This window comes from Setaria viridis, chromosome 6, assembly GCF_005286985.2.
Source record: "Setaria viridis chromosome 6, Setaria_viridis_v4.0, whole genome shotgun sequence".
NCBI classification, from domain to species: Eukaryota; Viridiplantae; Streptophyta; class Magnoliopsida; order Poales; family Poaceae; genus Setaria; species Setaria viridis.
In genome coordinates, this window is record NC_048268.2 from 6,348,122 (window position 1) to 6,363,189 (window position 15,068).

Here is a 15,068-nt window from a genome sequence, read left to right on the forward strand (position 1 = left end):
TAGGTGTCTTGCCAACTCTTCCTTCTGGTCATTCTTGAGATCTGCTTCCGTAACTTCGATGACGTTGTCTTCGGAGATTTCGGCAGCTTTCGTCATGTTGGATGTTGTTTCGGTCCCACTGGGCGTGCCAAAAGTGTGTTGGCGCTAAAAATCGGCCGATGATCTTCAGTGTCGGACACATGACCCGGGAGAATCTGCTTAACTCCTATTCGGGTTATCGCCCTAGTGCGGTTCGTGCGGCGGGCCAGTCAATCTGACATGTTCATTGACAAGGAAAGAAACATATTAAATTCCAGAGGTTTCGATCGGCTAAAGTTCCGATCTGTCTCGAAAAGCGTATCAGCGAATCGGCCGATTTATTGTGGGGATGACCGGCTATAGAACAGCCGATGATCACGTAGCAATTGTAAAGAAATTAATAGAGTAAACTAAACAACGCTACAAATACGACACTTGAAATAGATCTAATCGGCTATGTGGCGATAAATAAGAATAACAGTAATGAAGCCGACCGTTCGAATCTCAAGCTGGATAACTGGTGATAAAACTAGAGCAATAGATAAAACCTATAATTCTAGTTAATATCGGTAACTGGTGAATAAATTTAAACGAAATGACAGCGATGCACCCAAGTTAAAGCTTAGATATTACTCGATAAACGGAACTTACAAATCGGCCGGAGATCGTGTCGATGCAGCCCTGCCAACCCGTATGAACTCGTGAAAAGAAAAGGTTTTTGGTGAAGTCGCCGACTTAAAAGTAAAGTGCGAGGAATAAGTAGATTTTTTGTATTGATTGATGTGTTTACAAATCTTTAGAGATGGCTATTTATAGCCTATTACAATTGATTTCCTAACCGACTAGGATCTATCTCCAATTTTAAATGATAACAAATATTTACAAACACAACTCGTATCGGAGTTGGTTATCGTATTCCACGGGCCAACCTTCTCCTTTAACTAATCTTCTTCTCCGGCCCACTTTAGGCCCATACTGGCCAAGCCACTCCAACTTCCAATTAGCCGACCTTCATCAACTCCGTTCACCAATAGGCCGAAACACTGTAGCGCCAATCGGCCGAAACACTGCAGCGTCAATCGGCTGATTCCCAATTGTAGCTTTTAGCCTGCCGCGTCGGTCAATCTTTTCCTCCCTTGACGCCGATTCAAAACACGTGTCAAAATTCGGCGTCAACAGAACCAAAGCACTATCACTGTTGGCCACTTTATAATAGAAACTGTTGGGAAAAATGGCAAGTCTTGTAGTGTATACCATTACTCCGATTATCTAAATACATTATTTCGAAATAAAAAAACGATCCCAAATACATGATATTGATAGTCCCGGAACGTGCACATTGTTTATAATTTCAATATTGAATCTGAAAACATTGCAAATAATTATTCAAATAAATAAACGTGACTCAGAATGAAGTTGATGCCTGTCGACACTAGTAGGGCACGTACCACCCGAATGAAGTAGTTGATGCCGACCTCCTGCTCGTTTGATGGTCTATATAAAGACGTCCGAGTCCCAGCAGGGCCATCATCTCCAGCCAACCAGCCAGACCTTAATCTCTAGCCATCACACAGAGATCCGACGACGCTCGGAGGCAACACCAGCCGTCGACATGGCGACCACCTATCACCCAATAGCCCTCGCTTCGCAGTCGTCGCAGCGCAAACTCCGGCATTACAGCCCCAGCCCCTGGGGTGACTTCTTCCTCAACCATGTTACATGTACTCCATCGCAGGTAAAGAGAATTATAATGTCGGTGAACAATGTTCTAACAAATTTTTAAATAAAAAACAAAAAGCTTATAACATAATAAAGATAGCTGCCGTGTTTATTTGGCTGCAAAACTTATGTTTTAGTTTCTTCTAGCATACTTTACAATAGACTTCAATTTGTGAGAGGGATGGTATATATGCAAGGTGAATTGCATTTTGCCCATATAAAGGTGCAATACTTTAAGAGAACCTCATATATAGCATTTTGTGTCACTTAGCCCCATATAAACAAATCGAATTATTTCATTTTGCCCCCATACTTTCAAAACAACATGTTTCATATGAGATTTCTGACATCATGGAACCTATTGTGAGGGGCAAAGTGCAACTCATTCGACCTTTGTTGAACTTACACATTCAATTATTCAATGACGTTTAAATGTCCATATGTGCACCGAATAGTTCTTTTGCCCCACTACTGGGGAAGTGACCGGTCAGTAACCCTGGCCCCTTTAGCACCGTGCGCCTGACCGGTACCACTTGTTCAGTACTAAATGTCATGCCATTTAGTACCGACAAAAATGGCCTCGTTGCAAGCCACAAGTCTCGCGAATTTCACGTATAATATGCACGTGCGCGGTCCGTGGAATTCGAACCCATAACCTTAAGTCTCGCACGAACTTTCCTTACCATCTCACCTACACAGCACATGTGATTGACTTAGATATGCTTTCCTTACCATCCCCATGGAGTACTGGTGTTATTGCCCGGTACTAAAAGACCTCCGAGGACTGAAAATTTCTACCCGGTATTAATTTCGCAATACCGGACGAAAAGCTGTCCGGTACGTTAAGGACGAATGCTCATATTTCTAGTAGTGCCCATATGTCAATGAGATATTTTGTTATTTTTCTACTGCAGCTATTGTCAATGAAGGAGACGGCACGCATAAAGGAGGAGGAGGTGAGAAAGATCATAATGGAAATCATTGCCTCCTCCAATCTGGCTCAGAAACTGGAGCTAGTTGACACACTGCAACGGATAGGGGTGGACTACCACTACAAGAAGGAGATCGATGACTTACTTTGTTCTATCTACAATGACAAGGATAGAGGCTCTAATGACCTCTATATCACCTCATTGCGGTTCTATTTACTTAGGAAGCATGGATACACTGTCTCTGCAGGTAAGACGACAAATTCAATTCTAGTACTTTTAGTGTCCAAGTATTTTTTTTAACTTTTGTTGATGCTGATGCTAAATATGCCTTTGCTGTGTGGTATGCAATTTTTAGTTTTCTTAGGATGAATAAATGCTCAAACATGTATGCAGACGTGTTTGAGAAGTTTAGGGACAAGCAAGGGAACATTTCAAGTGATGATGTCAGTTGCCTACTAATGCTATATGATGCTGCATATATGAGAACTCATGGGGAGGAGATACTTGACGACATGATCACTTTCAATAAGAGCCGTCTCCAATTTTTGATGATGACAAATTTGGAGCCAGATCTGGCAGAGGAAGTGCGACGCACTTTGGAGACACCTCGGTTCAGGCGGGTTGAGAGAGTGGAGGCAAGGCGCTACATCTCAGTATACGAGAAGAAGGCTGTGCAACATAAGACACTACTAGTTTTTGCAAAGCTGGACTACAACATCTTGCAAGCTATCTACTGTGATGAGTTGAAAGAACTTACAATGTAAGGAGACACAGACACAATAAGTTGGCAGCAACTTAATGGAATTGCTTATAATTAGTCTGGTGCACTGTGTTAAACTACTAATAATAAACATTTAACCATTAATAATTTATAGATGGTGGAAGGATTTCCAATCACGTACAGACCTCAGCTTCGCACGAGACAGCATGGTGGAGATGCATTTTTGGATTCTCGGAGCGCTTTATGAACCCTACTACTCATATTCACGGACAATGCTGACAAAATTCACCCTATTAGCGTCATTGCTTGATGACCTTTATGACAACTACAGCACCACAGAGGAGAGTAATGTCTTCACCACAGCCATGGAAAGGTTCACATAGCTCACTTTTTGGAATAATATCACAGGAGGATAAACAGAATTTACTCAAGAAAACATTTACCGTACCTGTGCTTGTACAACTGATGGCAGGTGGGATGGACAGACCACAGAGAAGTTCCCAGCACACATGAAGGCACTCCTCATCAACATACTTAACACTACAAATAAGATCGAGGATGAGTTAAAACTTCAGAAAAACAGGCACGCTGAATTGGTCAAGAAACTAGTAAGTTGCTTTAAAAGATCACACTAAGGAACCATGGCATTTTTTAATAAATTTAAGTTTAATGACTTGCATATCTATCTGTATAGGTGATCTGCACCGCTAAATTCTACCACGCTGAGGTGAAATGGCGTGATCAACGCTATGTACCAACTAGTGTCGACGAGCATCTCCAAATATCCATGCGCAGCAGTGTTTGTATGCAAATAATAAACCTTGTGCTCATTTCCGAAAATTGGGTTGATGTTGATTGGGAGGATGATGTTGATTGGGTTTTCACCTTTCCGAAAATTGTAAGAGGTGTTTCTATTGTGGGGCGCATTGGCAATGACATCGTGTCACATGAGGTATACCAAATTTATCCACATATAAGATGTCGTAAAATCTTCTCATCAGTAGTGAAAGCCTTGATTAGGATAGAGTTACTGCACTCGCCAAATGTTTGTTTTCTAAGTATCTTGACTCTTTTGTCCTTTCAAGCGGGAACAAGCGTCGATACATGTGGTATCCACAGTGCAAACTTGCATGAAGCAATATGGGGTAACAGCAGAGCAAGCCAAAGAAAAGCTTAGAGTTATAATTGAAGAAGCATGGATGGACATCGTCCAGGAATATCATGACCAGAAGCGTCCCATGGAGCTTCTTGAGAAATCGGTCGACGTTGCACGAACAATAGATTTCTTTTACAAGCATGATGATGCGTACACCTCCCCGCTGAGCCTCAAAGACACTATAACTTTGATGTACGTGAATTCCGTGTGAGTTATCTTGGGACCTAGGGTACAATATACCTTATCACTGCTTGATGATGAGGATCAAGTAGTACGGCTTTTTGGCACACTGCCAAGCTGAGACGTGTGAGTATATATGTGGTTTGGGGGACGTATGGTATCATATATACTTGCAATTTTGGGTTTCCAAATTAATATATATATAAGCTCTGGTCCTTTTCTTTATGAGCTTACACATGGTAGATTGAGGCCTGTTCTCGGCCCATAGAGCTCGAGAATAGTTGCTACAGCTTTTTTTTTTGAAATAAAGAAGGTATTGCTCTCCGTTGAGTCCTCTCATATTTGCAACCTACTCCCTCCGTTCCAAATTATAGGTCGTTTTAGCTTTTATAGATACATAGATATTATTATGCATCTAGACATAGGGTATATCTAAGTGCATAACAAAGTTTATGAATCTTATAAAGTCAAAACGACCTATAATTTGGGACGGAGGGAGTACTAACTTGTGCAAATCACATGGGTACTGCCAACAGAGCCTACACAACAATTAAAAGTTAATTATAACGATAAATAAAGAACAAGTTCTAGGTCAGTGGAACACTTTCGTGTAGTATAACAAATACTTCTCTTAAACTCTAGAAGGCTTTGTAGAGATAGGGTGTAGTGTGCAAGTATGACTTTGTTTAATATCTTAGCTTGATCAGCTTTTGTATGATTGAAACGTGTGGACAAATTCAAAATACACTAATTGGACACACATCCAAAATAATCCCGGGCATCTATAAACGTTTATTTACCAGATATATGGAACCTAGGGAAAAAAATCCAGGTCTCCTTATTTCCTCATCATTAAACATCTTCTCGCTAAAATGTTGTGTTCACGCTTCTTGCATACTCAAATATGATTTGTAAAGCTTTTTTTTTTACTTTGCTAGGACCTTGGATGACTTCGCCGGTGAAGTAACACTACCGTCATTGTCATCTTTTTGATGCGTGAAATGAAAATGTTGGGTTGTATTTCCCTAAAAAAAATGTTGGGCTGTAATCGGGATGTAGGCCAAATTCTTGGAGATTTTTTATTGACCCTACTTGGCCCGCTTGTCTGATCGGTCCTTCACGCCGTCAAACATTATTCTGAGAGAGGTCTCAAAAAACACTTGCAAGTTAAAATATGAGCTGAATTATTTGTTGACAGATTGTTGGGGTGAAATTAAATTGTCGAATTTTGTATCTCGAGTACCTTCTTCTGTGAAGTGCTTTCTTCTTCTCCATGCCTAGCAACCTCTTAAACTCTAGAAGGTTAGGGTTTCAGGTTGAGGTTTAGGTTTGAAGATTTTGGTGGCCTCCTGCTCAGCCCGGTGTTAGACTGTATTATACGTAGTAGCTGTACATGCCTTTGTAACTTGTATTGTACACGTTCTGTATCCCTATATATATGAGATAGCCACACCCGTATTAGGGTGTTGTGCAGTTCCCAAACTCCTGTGTTTTACATGGTATCAGGCTAGGTCGTTCGACCCATGCTTTCCGCCGCACCACCGCGTCGGCCCCTGCCGACGGTGCGATCTCCGCTGCCGCGCCGTTCTCCTTAGCTGCTGCCTCTCCGTTCATGGAGTCCCAGCCCCTCGCGTGGGTGCATCCCCGGCAGCTGCCCATGGCTGCGCCCCTCGTCGCAACTGCCGAACCTCCGCCTGCGGCGCCCTCGATCGGTGCCCCTACTGCGACGTCCGCGCCCCACGATGCCTCGACGATGGTCCACTGGCCGTCCCCATCCGCATCCGATTCCATCGCGCCGCCGTCAAACGGCGGCTCCTATGGTATCCCCCGCTGACGCCGTGTGGTGCGCCGACGCCGTCCTACAAACTGCCTGTGCCGTCATCCTAGGGCGCGCCTGCGCACCCGTCTTATGGTGGGTCGTCGCCGATGACCTACAGAGCCCACGCACCACTGACCCATGGCGCGTATTAGCCGCCGCCGTACGGCGTGTCCTACGGCGCGTCCTCAACATCGACCGCATTGGTTGGCCCCTCGCCAGCCCTCGCTAGTGCGCCGCCATCTGGCTTCTATGCGTCGCCCTCCGCCGCACCTGTACCACCTCCGGCTGCCCACGTGGAGCATGCTGCGGCCGTCCTCGGCGGTGCCCCTCAGCCCTTCTACTTTGCGCACCTTATACCGGTGAAGCTCACACCGGATAATTATCTGTCGTGGCGCGCACAAGTGCTGCCTCTTCTTCGCAACCGCTACTTGGAGGGCTATGTCGACGGTACACTGCCGTGCCCTTCGCCGTATCATCCGGCTTATCATGCATGGGTGGCTCAGGATCAGGCCATCCTCTCTGCTATTCAGTCCTCGCTCACGGAGGGCGTGGCGTCGTTGGTCATCTTCGCCGCTACATCTCGGGATGCATGGGCTGCTCTCCACACCAGCTTTACGTCTCAGTCGCAAGCACGAGCCCATGCTATTCGCACACAACTTGGCGAGGTGAAGCTGCTCGACCGCACCATCACCGACTACTTCAACATGGTCACGGGCCTGGCGGATACTCTCGCCTCTATTGGCCAACCGCTTCGCCCCGAGGACTTCACTTCCTACATCCTCAATGGGCTGGATGATGACTACGACAATCTCGTGGAGAACATCAATGGGCGTGACACTCCTATTCAGCCACGTGAGCTGTACTCGCGTCTTCTCACGACGGAACAGCGCGTTAAGGCTCGCCGTGCGACCCCCAGCTTCTCTTCAGCCAACGTCGCCTCGCACGGCAAATCGGTGCCCTACAAGCCGCCGAACGGGGGTAGCAAACCGGTGCCCCCGCCCCAGCCATCGCGCCCCGCCAACACCCCCACGAGCGGTCGCCCGCGTGCCTGCTGTCCCTCATGTGGTGCCCTGCCAGCTGTGCGGCCTTGCGGGTCATATTGCCTCACGCTGCCATCGTCGTTTCAAGCATGATTTTTTGGGCATTGGCAACAATGGAAAGGGCAATGAGAAACAGGCTGCTTTGGCGAGTCACGAGCATGGACACACTCCTTCATATCCCATTGATGCTTCATGGTACATGGATACGGGAGCTACCAATCACCTGACAAGTGAGATGGGCAAGCTCTCTACTCAGGAGCCATATCGTGGTCATGATCAGGTTCGCACTACCAATGGCGCAGGTATGCACATCTCACATATTGGTCAGGCATCCCTTCTTACTCATAATTCACAAAAGTTGCATCTCCTCAATGTCCTTCGAGTTCCTTCAGTTGCACGTAGTTTGTTGTCAGTTCCTCAACTTACTCGTGACAATAATGTCTTTGCTGAATTTCACCGTTTCCATTTTTTTATTAAGGACCGGGACACGAGGGATGTACTCCTTAGAGGTCGACTGCGCCATGGTCTTTATGTGCTTGATGAGCCGCCTGTCTCTCGAGCTTTCAGCAGTGTTCGTGTGTCGTCCTCTCATTGGCACGCGCGTCTTGGTCATCCTGCTATCCCCATAGTTCGTCTTGTTCTTCACCGCCATGAGCTTCCAGTTGTGTCCAATAAAAATGCTGAAATAGTTTGTGATGCCTATCAGCAGGGAAAGAGTCACCAGCTTGCTTTTCATGAGTCAAGTCGTGTAGTCCAAACTCCACTTGAGCTTGTGTTTTCTGATGTCTGGGGTCCTGCCCAAACATCTGTTAGTGGCCATAATTACTATGTCAGTTTTATTGATGCTTATAGTCGATTTACTTGGCTTTATCTTATCAAGCGCAAATCTGATGTGTTCGATGTCTTTATTCAATTTCAAGCGCATGTTGAGTGTCTCCTTAAGCACAAGATTATTCATGTTCAATCTGATTGGGGGGTGAGTACCACAACTTCAATGCCTTTTTTAATAAGCTTGGGATCTCGCACCGTGTGTCTTGTCCTCATACACATCAGCAGAATGGCGCAGCTGAACGTAAGCATCGCCACCTTGTAGAAACTGGCTTAACTCTACTAGCTCATGCCTCCGTTCCTTTTCGGTTTTGGAGTGACACTTTTTCCACAGCATGTTTCCTCATTAATAGACTTCCTACACAGCTCCTCAACATGAAAACACCACTTGAACTCTTACTCAATGAAATTCCAGATTATACGTTTTTCAAAGTTTTTGGATGTGCGTGTTGGCCTCACCTTCATCCATATAATAAACGTAAGCTAGAGTTTCGATCTAAGAAGTGCGTCTTCCTTGGGTATAGTTCTCTCCATAAAGGGTACAAATGCCTTCATGTTCCATCTAACCATGTCTACATTTCCCGTGATGTTGTGTTTGATGAGAATGTGTTCCCCTTTTCTGCACTTCCGACCACTACCACTACTCCCACACCACCTATGCATTCTTTTTTACCTTCGCCTGATCAATTTAGAGATGTTGTGTATACCCCTGCTTTGCTGCCTAATCATTCCGCAGGTACTAGCAGAGGAGCGCGTCTTCAGCTCCTTGATGATCAGGTGCCTCCTGTCGCCCAGGCACCGGACGTCGATCACGTGCCGAACGACGATCGGGTGCATGTGCCATGCGTTCCTGGCCGCGTCGATGCCCTGGACCGCGTCGCCTCCCCGGGTGGGCCTTCGTCGCCCAGCCCAGCACCTGAGCTGGCCTCCTCCGCTGAGGACTAGCATGGGCCTTCATCACCAGGCCCTGCCTTGCAAGCAACGCTAGCGTCTGCGCCTCGTACCGCGCCTGCCTCTCCATCAGGAGTGATGCCCGCTTCCATGTCGCGTGACGCATCTGTACTTCCATCGCCTGTGGCCTCCTCTGCGCCCAGCGATGGCCCTGCATCGCCACCGACGCCTACTGCAACTTCGCTGTCGCCACCCCCTACACCCGCTGTTCTGCGTCCTCGTACACGCAGCCAGAATGGCATCTTTCGCCCGCGAGAACGCACCGATGGCACGGTTGCATGGATTGCGGCATGCACAGCACAAGCTGAGGCTGATCCCACTGCTGAACCTTGATGTTTTCAGGCTGCTCTTGGTATTCCACACTGGCGTTGTGCAATGGAGCAGGAGTTTCATGCACTTTTGAAGAATGATACTTGGCAATTGGTTCCTCCTATCTCTGGCGTTAACATTATTGATTCCAGGTGGGTGTTCAAGGTCAAGAAACATGCTTATGGCTCTATTGAACGTTATAAGGCACGCTTAGTGGCCAAAGGATTCAAACAGAGGTATGGTCTTGATTATGATGATACTTTCAGCCCGGTTGTCAAGCCTACTACCATTCGTTTGCTGCTCTCATTGGCTGTTACAAGAGGGTGGTCTCTACGCTAGCTGGATGTTCAGAATGCTTTTCTCCATGGAGTCTTGGAGGAAGAGGTATATATGCGTCAGCCTCCGAGGTTTGTTGATCCTGCTCGTCCTCATCATCTGTGTCATCTTGTTAAGGCTCTCTATGGCCTGAAGCAGGCTCCTCGTGCATGGCATGCACGCCTTGGTTCTGTTCTTCGGGCTCATGGATTTGTTCCATCCACTGCTGATACATCATTGTTCCTTTATCCGCGTTCTGAGGTAACTATGTACCTGCTGGTATATGTCGATGACATTACTCTTATTAGTTCCTCCGTTGCTGCTGCTGATCGTCTCTTGGCTGCCTTGCGTGGGGTTCTTGCTGTGAAGGATCTGGGTACGTTGCATTACTTCCTTGGTCTGGAGGTCTCTCGGTCTGCTGCTGGGCTCACTCTCACTCAGCACAAGTATTCCTTGGACTTGCTGCGCGGTGCAGGTATGCTGAAGTGCAAAGATGTTGCCACTCCTATGTCTGCCACGCCTCGATTATCTGCTCTTGATGGTGATCCACTCGCTCCTGATGATGCCATTGAGTATCGCAGTATTGTTGGTGGTCTGCAGTACTTGACTATCACCAGGCCTGATATCTCCTATGCAGTTAATCATGTATGTCAGTATCTTCATGCTCCCAGGACTTCTCATTGGTCAGCTGTGAAGCGCATCCTACGCTATATCCGTTTCACTACCTCATATGGTCTGCACCTCCGCCCTGCACCATCCTGTGTCCTCTCGGCGTTTTCAGATGCGGATTGGGCTGGCAGTCCGGATGACAGGCGATCCACGGGGGGCTATGCAGTATTCTTTGGTCCTAACTTGATCGTCTGGAGTGCTCGCAAGCAAGCTACAGTTTCTCGCAGCAGTACTGAAGCTGAGTGCAAGGCGGTTGCCAATGCCACAGCTGAGCTCATATGGGTGCAGTCTTTACTGAGAGAGTTGGGAGTCTATCAAGATCAGCCACCGGTCCTTTGGTGTGACAACATCGGCACGACATACCTCTCTTCTATTCCGGTATTCCATGCGCGAACGAAACACATCGAAGTTGACTATCATTTTGTGAGGGAACGTGTTGCACAGAAGCTACTCCACATCAAGTTTATCTCTTCAAAAGATCAACTTGCTGACATCTTCACGGAGCCACCGTCGCAGCCTCTTTTTGAAGGTTGTAGACGCAATCTTAACTTGCTATGTACTTCAGGTCACAGTTAAGATTGATGGAGGGTGTTAGACTATATTATACGTAGTAGCTGTACATGCCTTTGTAACTTGTATTGTACACGTTCTGTATCCCTATATATATGAGATAGCCACACCCGTATTAGGGTGTTGTGCAGTTCCCAAACTCCTGTGTTTTACACCCGGGAGGTTAGTTGCCAGTCCGTCAGTACTGGTGGTGGATGGATCAAGAATGACAGTACGTCAGAGTTGTTAGCACTGCCCAAGGAGAAGGGCGACGGCTGCAGCGAGGCAGTTGGGCCGGTGGATCTGAGGTATTAGGTAGGCAAGGTTGTGGCCCTGGAACCTGGTTCTCCTTCAGTGAAACTCCGAGTCCGTTTCTGTTCCTTTGCTCTGCCGAGGGAAACTTTGAGTCCGATTTTGTGCTGGACTGCTGGAGTGCTGAAGCCGATTCGGAGATGAGACCTGAAGAACCCACCCAATAAAACGGGAGGCGCGGTACGCCCTGTCCATCAAGCCAACAACAGCAACAGCAACAGCAAGCCAGAACCACCGCGTACTCATCGTAGTCTCGCTCGTACGTAGTACTCGACGTAACAGCACCGTACCCATGGCGCGGAGGACGTCGACGCTGCCCCTTTTGGCGACTTTGCTCTCCGTCCTGCTGCTCCTGCCCTCCGCCGCCGTAGCCAAGGCCATCGACGCCACCAACACCCAGCGACTGGAGCTGCCCGACGGGCTGATCGGCCCCGAGAGCGTCGCGTTCGACCGTCGCGGCGACGGGCCCTACGTCAGCGTCTCCGACGGCCGCATCCTCAAGTACGCAGGCAAGAGCGTTGGGTTTGCCACTTTCGCGTACAGCCCTAGCTACATCAAGAACGGCTGCGATGCACCCTCGTCTGAGCTCCCGGCGGTTGCCACAGAGAGCTCCTGCGGCCGGCCGCTGGGCCTTCGGTTCCACAACAACTCCGGCAACCTGTACATCGCGGACGCATACATGGGGCTGATGCGCGTCGGGCCGAACGGTGGGGAAGCGACGGTGCTTGCAACTGAGGCCGGTGGCGCGCCACTGCGCTTCACAAATGGTGTGGACGTTGATCAGGTTACTGGCGACGTCTATTTCACTGATAGTAGCACGACGTACACTCGGGCACAGCATCAGATGGTCACCACGTCGGGAGACTCAACAGGACGGATTATGAGATACAATCGACGGACTAACAAGGTCACCGTGCTCCAGTCCGGTGTCACGTACCCTAATGGTATCGCCATCAGTGCCGACAGGAGCCACCTCATCGTCGCTCTCACGGGACCATGCAAGCTAATGAGGTACTGGATCCGAGGGCCTAAGGCCGGTACATCTGAGCTATTTACCGACCTACCGGGATACCCGGACAATGTGAGGCCCGACGGGAAGGGTGGGTACTGGGTTGCGCTGCATAGGGAGAAGTATGAGCTCCCGTTTGGAAAGGACAGCCACTTGGTCGCTATTAGGATCGGCTCTGAAGGTGAGAAGTTGCAAGAAATGAGGGGTCCCAAGGATGTCCGTCCAACAGAGGTGGTCGAACGAGAGGACGGCAAAATATATCTTGGGTCTGTAGAGTTGTCTTATGTAAGCATGGTCAAGAGTAGCTAGGTCTAGGATAGATTTTAGGTATATCACATAATTTTGTTCAACTTCAAATTTTGCATGAACATGGATCATTGCATCGTCCATCTACTCATATTTTATATTGAATTTCTCATGCATGTTTTGGTGGATCATTTTGATGTGGAGTATGGGAGTACCTCAAGGTGGTGGAGCACCTGAATTGCTCTCTTCACTACGGGAAACAAGAAATTCGCCGAGTGCCAGGGGCACTCGGCGAAGGGCGAAATACACACGGCGAGCCGTTTGCCGAGTGTAACACTCGGCAAACGGCACACGGCAAATTCTGTGACGGCAAACAAGGTTTTGCCGAGTGTTTTCTGTCGCGCACTCGGCAAAGACTTTGCCGAGTGGCCAGAAAATACTCGGCATACAATTGTTGAAAAAAATAAAAAAAAACCTGTTCCGGCCGCCGGCCGCCGCCGCCAGCCACCACCGCCAGCACCGCCACCGGCCGCCGCCGCCAGCCAGCACCGCCACCGGCCGCCGCCGCCACCATCCACACCCAGCCACCGGCCGCCAGCAGCACCACCACCGCCCGCTGGGAGGGGAAGGGCCGGAGGAGAGGGAGGGGAGGGGCGCCGCCCGCGCCGGCGCATCTGGAGGAGGGAGGCGGCGGCGCCGGAACCGGGGGAGGCGGCGGCGCCGGAACCGGGGGAGGCGGCGGCCGCACCACCAGCACGTCACCACCATCCACACCGCCGCCGCCACCATCCACGCCGCCGCCACCGCCGCCGCCGGCCACCATCCACGCTCGCCGCCACCATCCACGCCGCCGCCACCATCCACGCCCGCCGGATCCGGGGCCCCCGACGCGAGTCCCCGCCGGATCCGGGGCTCCCGACGCGAGTCCCCGCCGGATCCGGCGAGGAGGGGCGGATTCCCCGCCGGATCCGACCGGATCTGGGGAGAGGGGCGGAGCGGCCATGCGAGGGAGGGAGGAGGGGAGAGGAGGGGGAGGGGCGCCGGTAGGAGAGGGAGAGGGAGAGGGAGGGAGGGCGGCGGCGGCGGCGGCGGCGGCAGGTGGGGGAGGGGGCGTCAGGAGAGGAAGGTGGGGGAGGGGGGCGTCGGTAGGAGAGGGAGAGGGAGAGGGAGAGGGAGGGAGGGCGGCGGCGGCGGCGGTGGCGGAGGGGGCCGGGGGGGGGCGCTGGAGGGAGGGGGCCGGGGGGGCGCTGGAGGAGGGGCCGGGCGCGGTCTGTCGCGGGGGGAGGCCGGGGGGATTGTTTTGAGGGGTGGGGACGGTCTGGTTTGCCGAGTGTCCTACATGGACACTCGGTAAAGAGTTTCTTTGCCGAGTGTCCAACGTAGGACACTCGGCAAACTTTTTTTGAAAAAAATTTAAAAAATATCCAACAGTTTCAAAAAAATACCAAATTTTCACACGAACCAATATAGGTTCTCTACTGACTATACAAAAAGTTTTGTAGTCAAACCGAACTCGACCGTCACTTCGACTCTAAATTTTATCGAATCCTTCTCAAAGTTACTATTCTTCTTCTGAGATGCTTCGGTTTGTAATCATCGTACATGATGAAATGTGCAAAACCTTCTCAATTTTTTTCCACAGCCTCCACGTATTATATCATCACATCATGACAAATCTTAAGATTTTCAGACTTTGATTGTTTCTTTTACAATTTAAAAATACTACTGCCACACGTTCATGGTCGTGTTTCCTGAACAAGATGTTCGAAATTTCTTTTCATTTCATGGGTCAGGTCTCAAATTGGTCCAAATAACATGAATATCATTTTTCTACTCATTTTATTCCATAATTTGAATCACTTGCAGTTCAAATTTGACTTATACCAAAAATTCCCTTGAAATGCAATTAATTAATTAAATATAGCAAATAAATTCAAAAATATACCAAATTTTAACATGGAGTACCACATGTTGTATGTGGGGAGTAGAAAAAATTTCATGGTGAAAAGAGAAAAAAAAATTATTTTTTTGCCGAGTGTCAAAAAAAAACACTAGGCAAACCCCCCTCTTTGCCGAGTGTTTTTTTTGACACTCGGCAAAGAGGGGGCTTTGCCGAGTGTTTTTTATTTGACACTCGGCAAAGCTCCGATTTGCCGAGTGTTTTTTTTTTTGCCGAGTGTTTTTGGCTTGGCACTCGGCGAAGAGCTTGTTTGCCGAGTGTCCGAAAAAAAACACTCGGCAAAAAGAAAACACTCGGCAAATTTAAGGTTTCCCGTAGTGCTTTCCTCCACAGAT

At 48.8% G+C, this 15,068-nt stretch overlaps 3 protein-coding genes across 3 annotated transcripts; all 3 read left to right on the forward strand.

Annotated features, from left to right (window-relative positions):
- The first annotated feature begins 1,255 nt into the window (after nt 1–1,255).
- Nucleotides 1,256–4,970, forward strand: LOC117861120 ((E)-beta-caryophyllene synthase). The gene is made up of 7 exons (XM_034744622.2): nt 1,256–1,753; nt 2,652–2,916; nt 3,063–3,429; nt 3,545–3,763; nt 3,863–3,998; nt 4,085–4,342; nt 4,476–4,970. Exons 1-7 carry the CDS (start codon nt 1,508–1,510, stop codon nt 4,755–4,757), a joined length of 1,773 nt encoding a protein of 590 aa, XP_034600513.1. The 5' UTR covers nt 1,256–1,507; the 3' UTR covers nt 4,758–4,970.
- Nucleotides 4,971–10,255: 5,285 nt separating this feature from the next.
- LOC117861689 (uncharacterized mitochondrial protein AtMg00810-like) lies at nt 10,256–11,233 on the forward strand. The gene has a single exon (XM_034745249.1). The coding sequence runs from the start codon at nt 10,256–10,258 to the stop codon at nt 11,231–11,233; it is 978 nt and encodes a 325-aa protein (XP_034601140.1).
- A 385-nt stretch (nt 11,234–11,618) lies between these two features.
- On the forward strand, nt 11,619–12,836 carry LOC117861690 (protein STRICTOSIDINE SYNTHASE-LIKE 10). Its single transcript, XM_034745250.2, has one exon. The coding sequence runs from the start codon at nt 11,811–11,813 to the stop codon at nt 12,834–12,836; it is 1,026 nt and encodes a 341-aa protein (XP_034601141.1). The 5' UTR covers nt 11,619–11,810.
- Nucleotides 12,837–15,068: the final 2,232 nt, after the last annotated feature.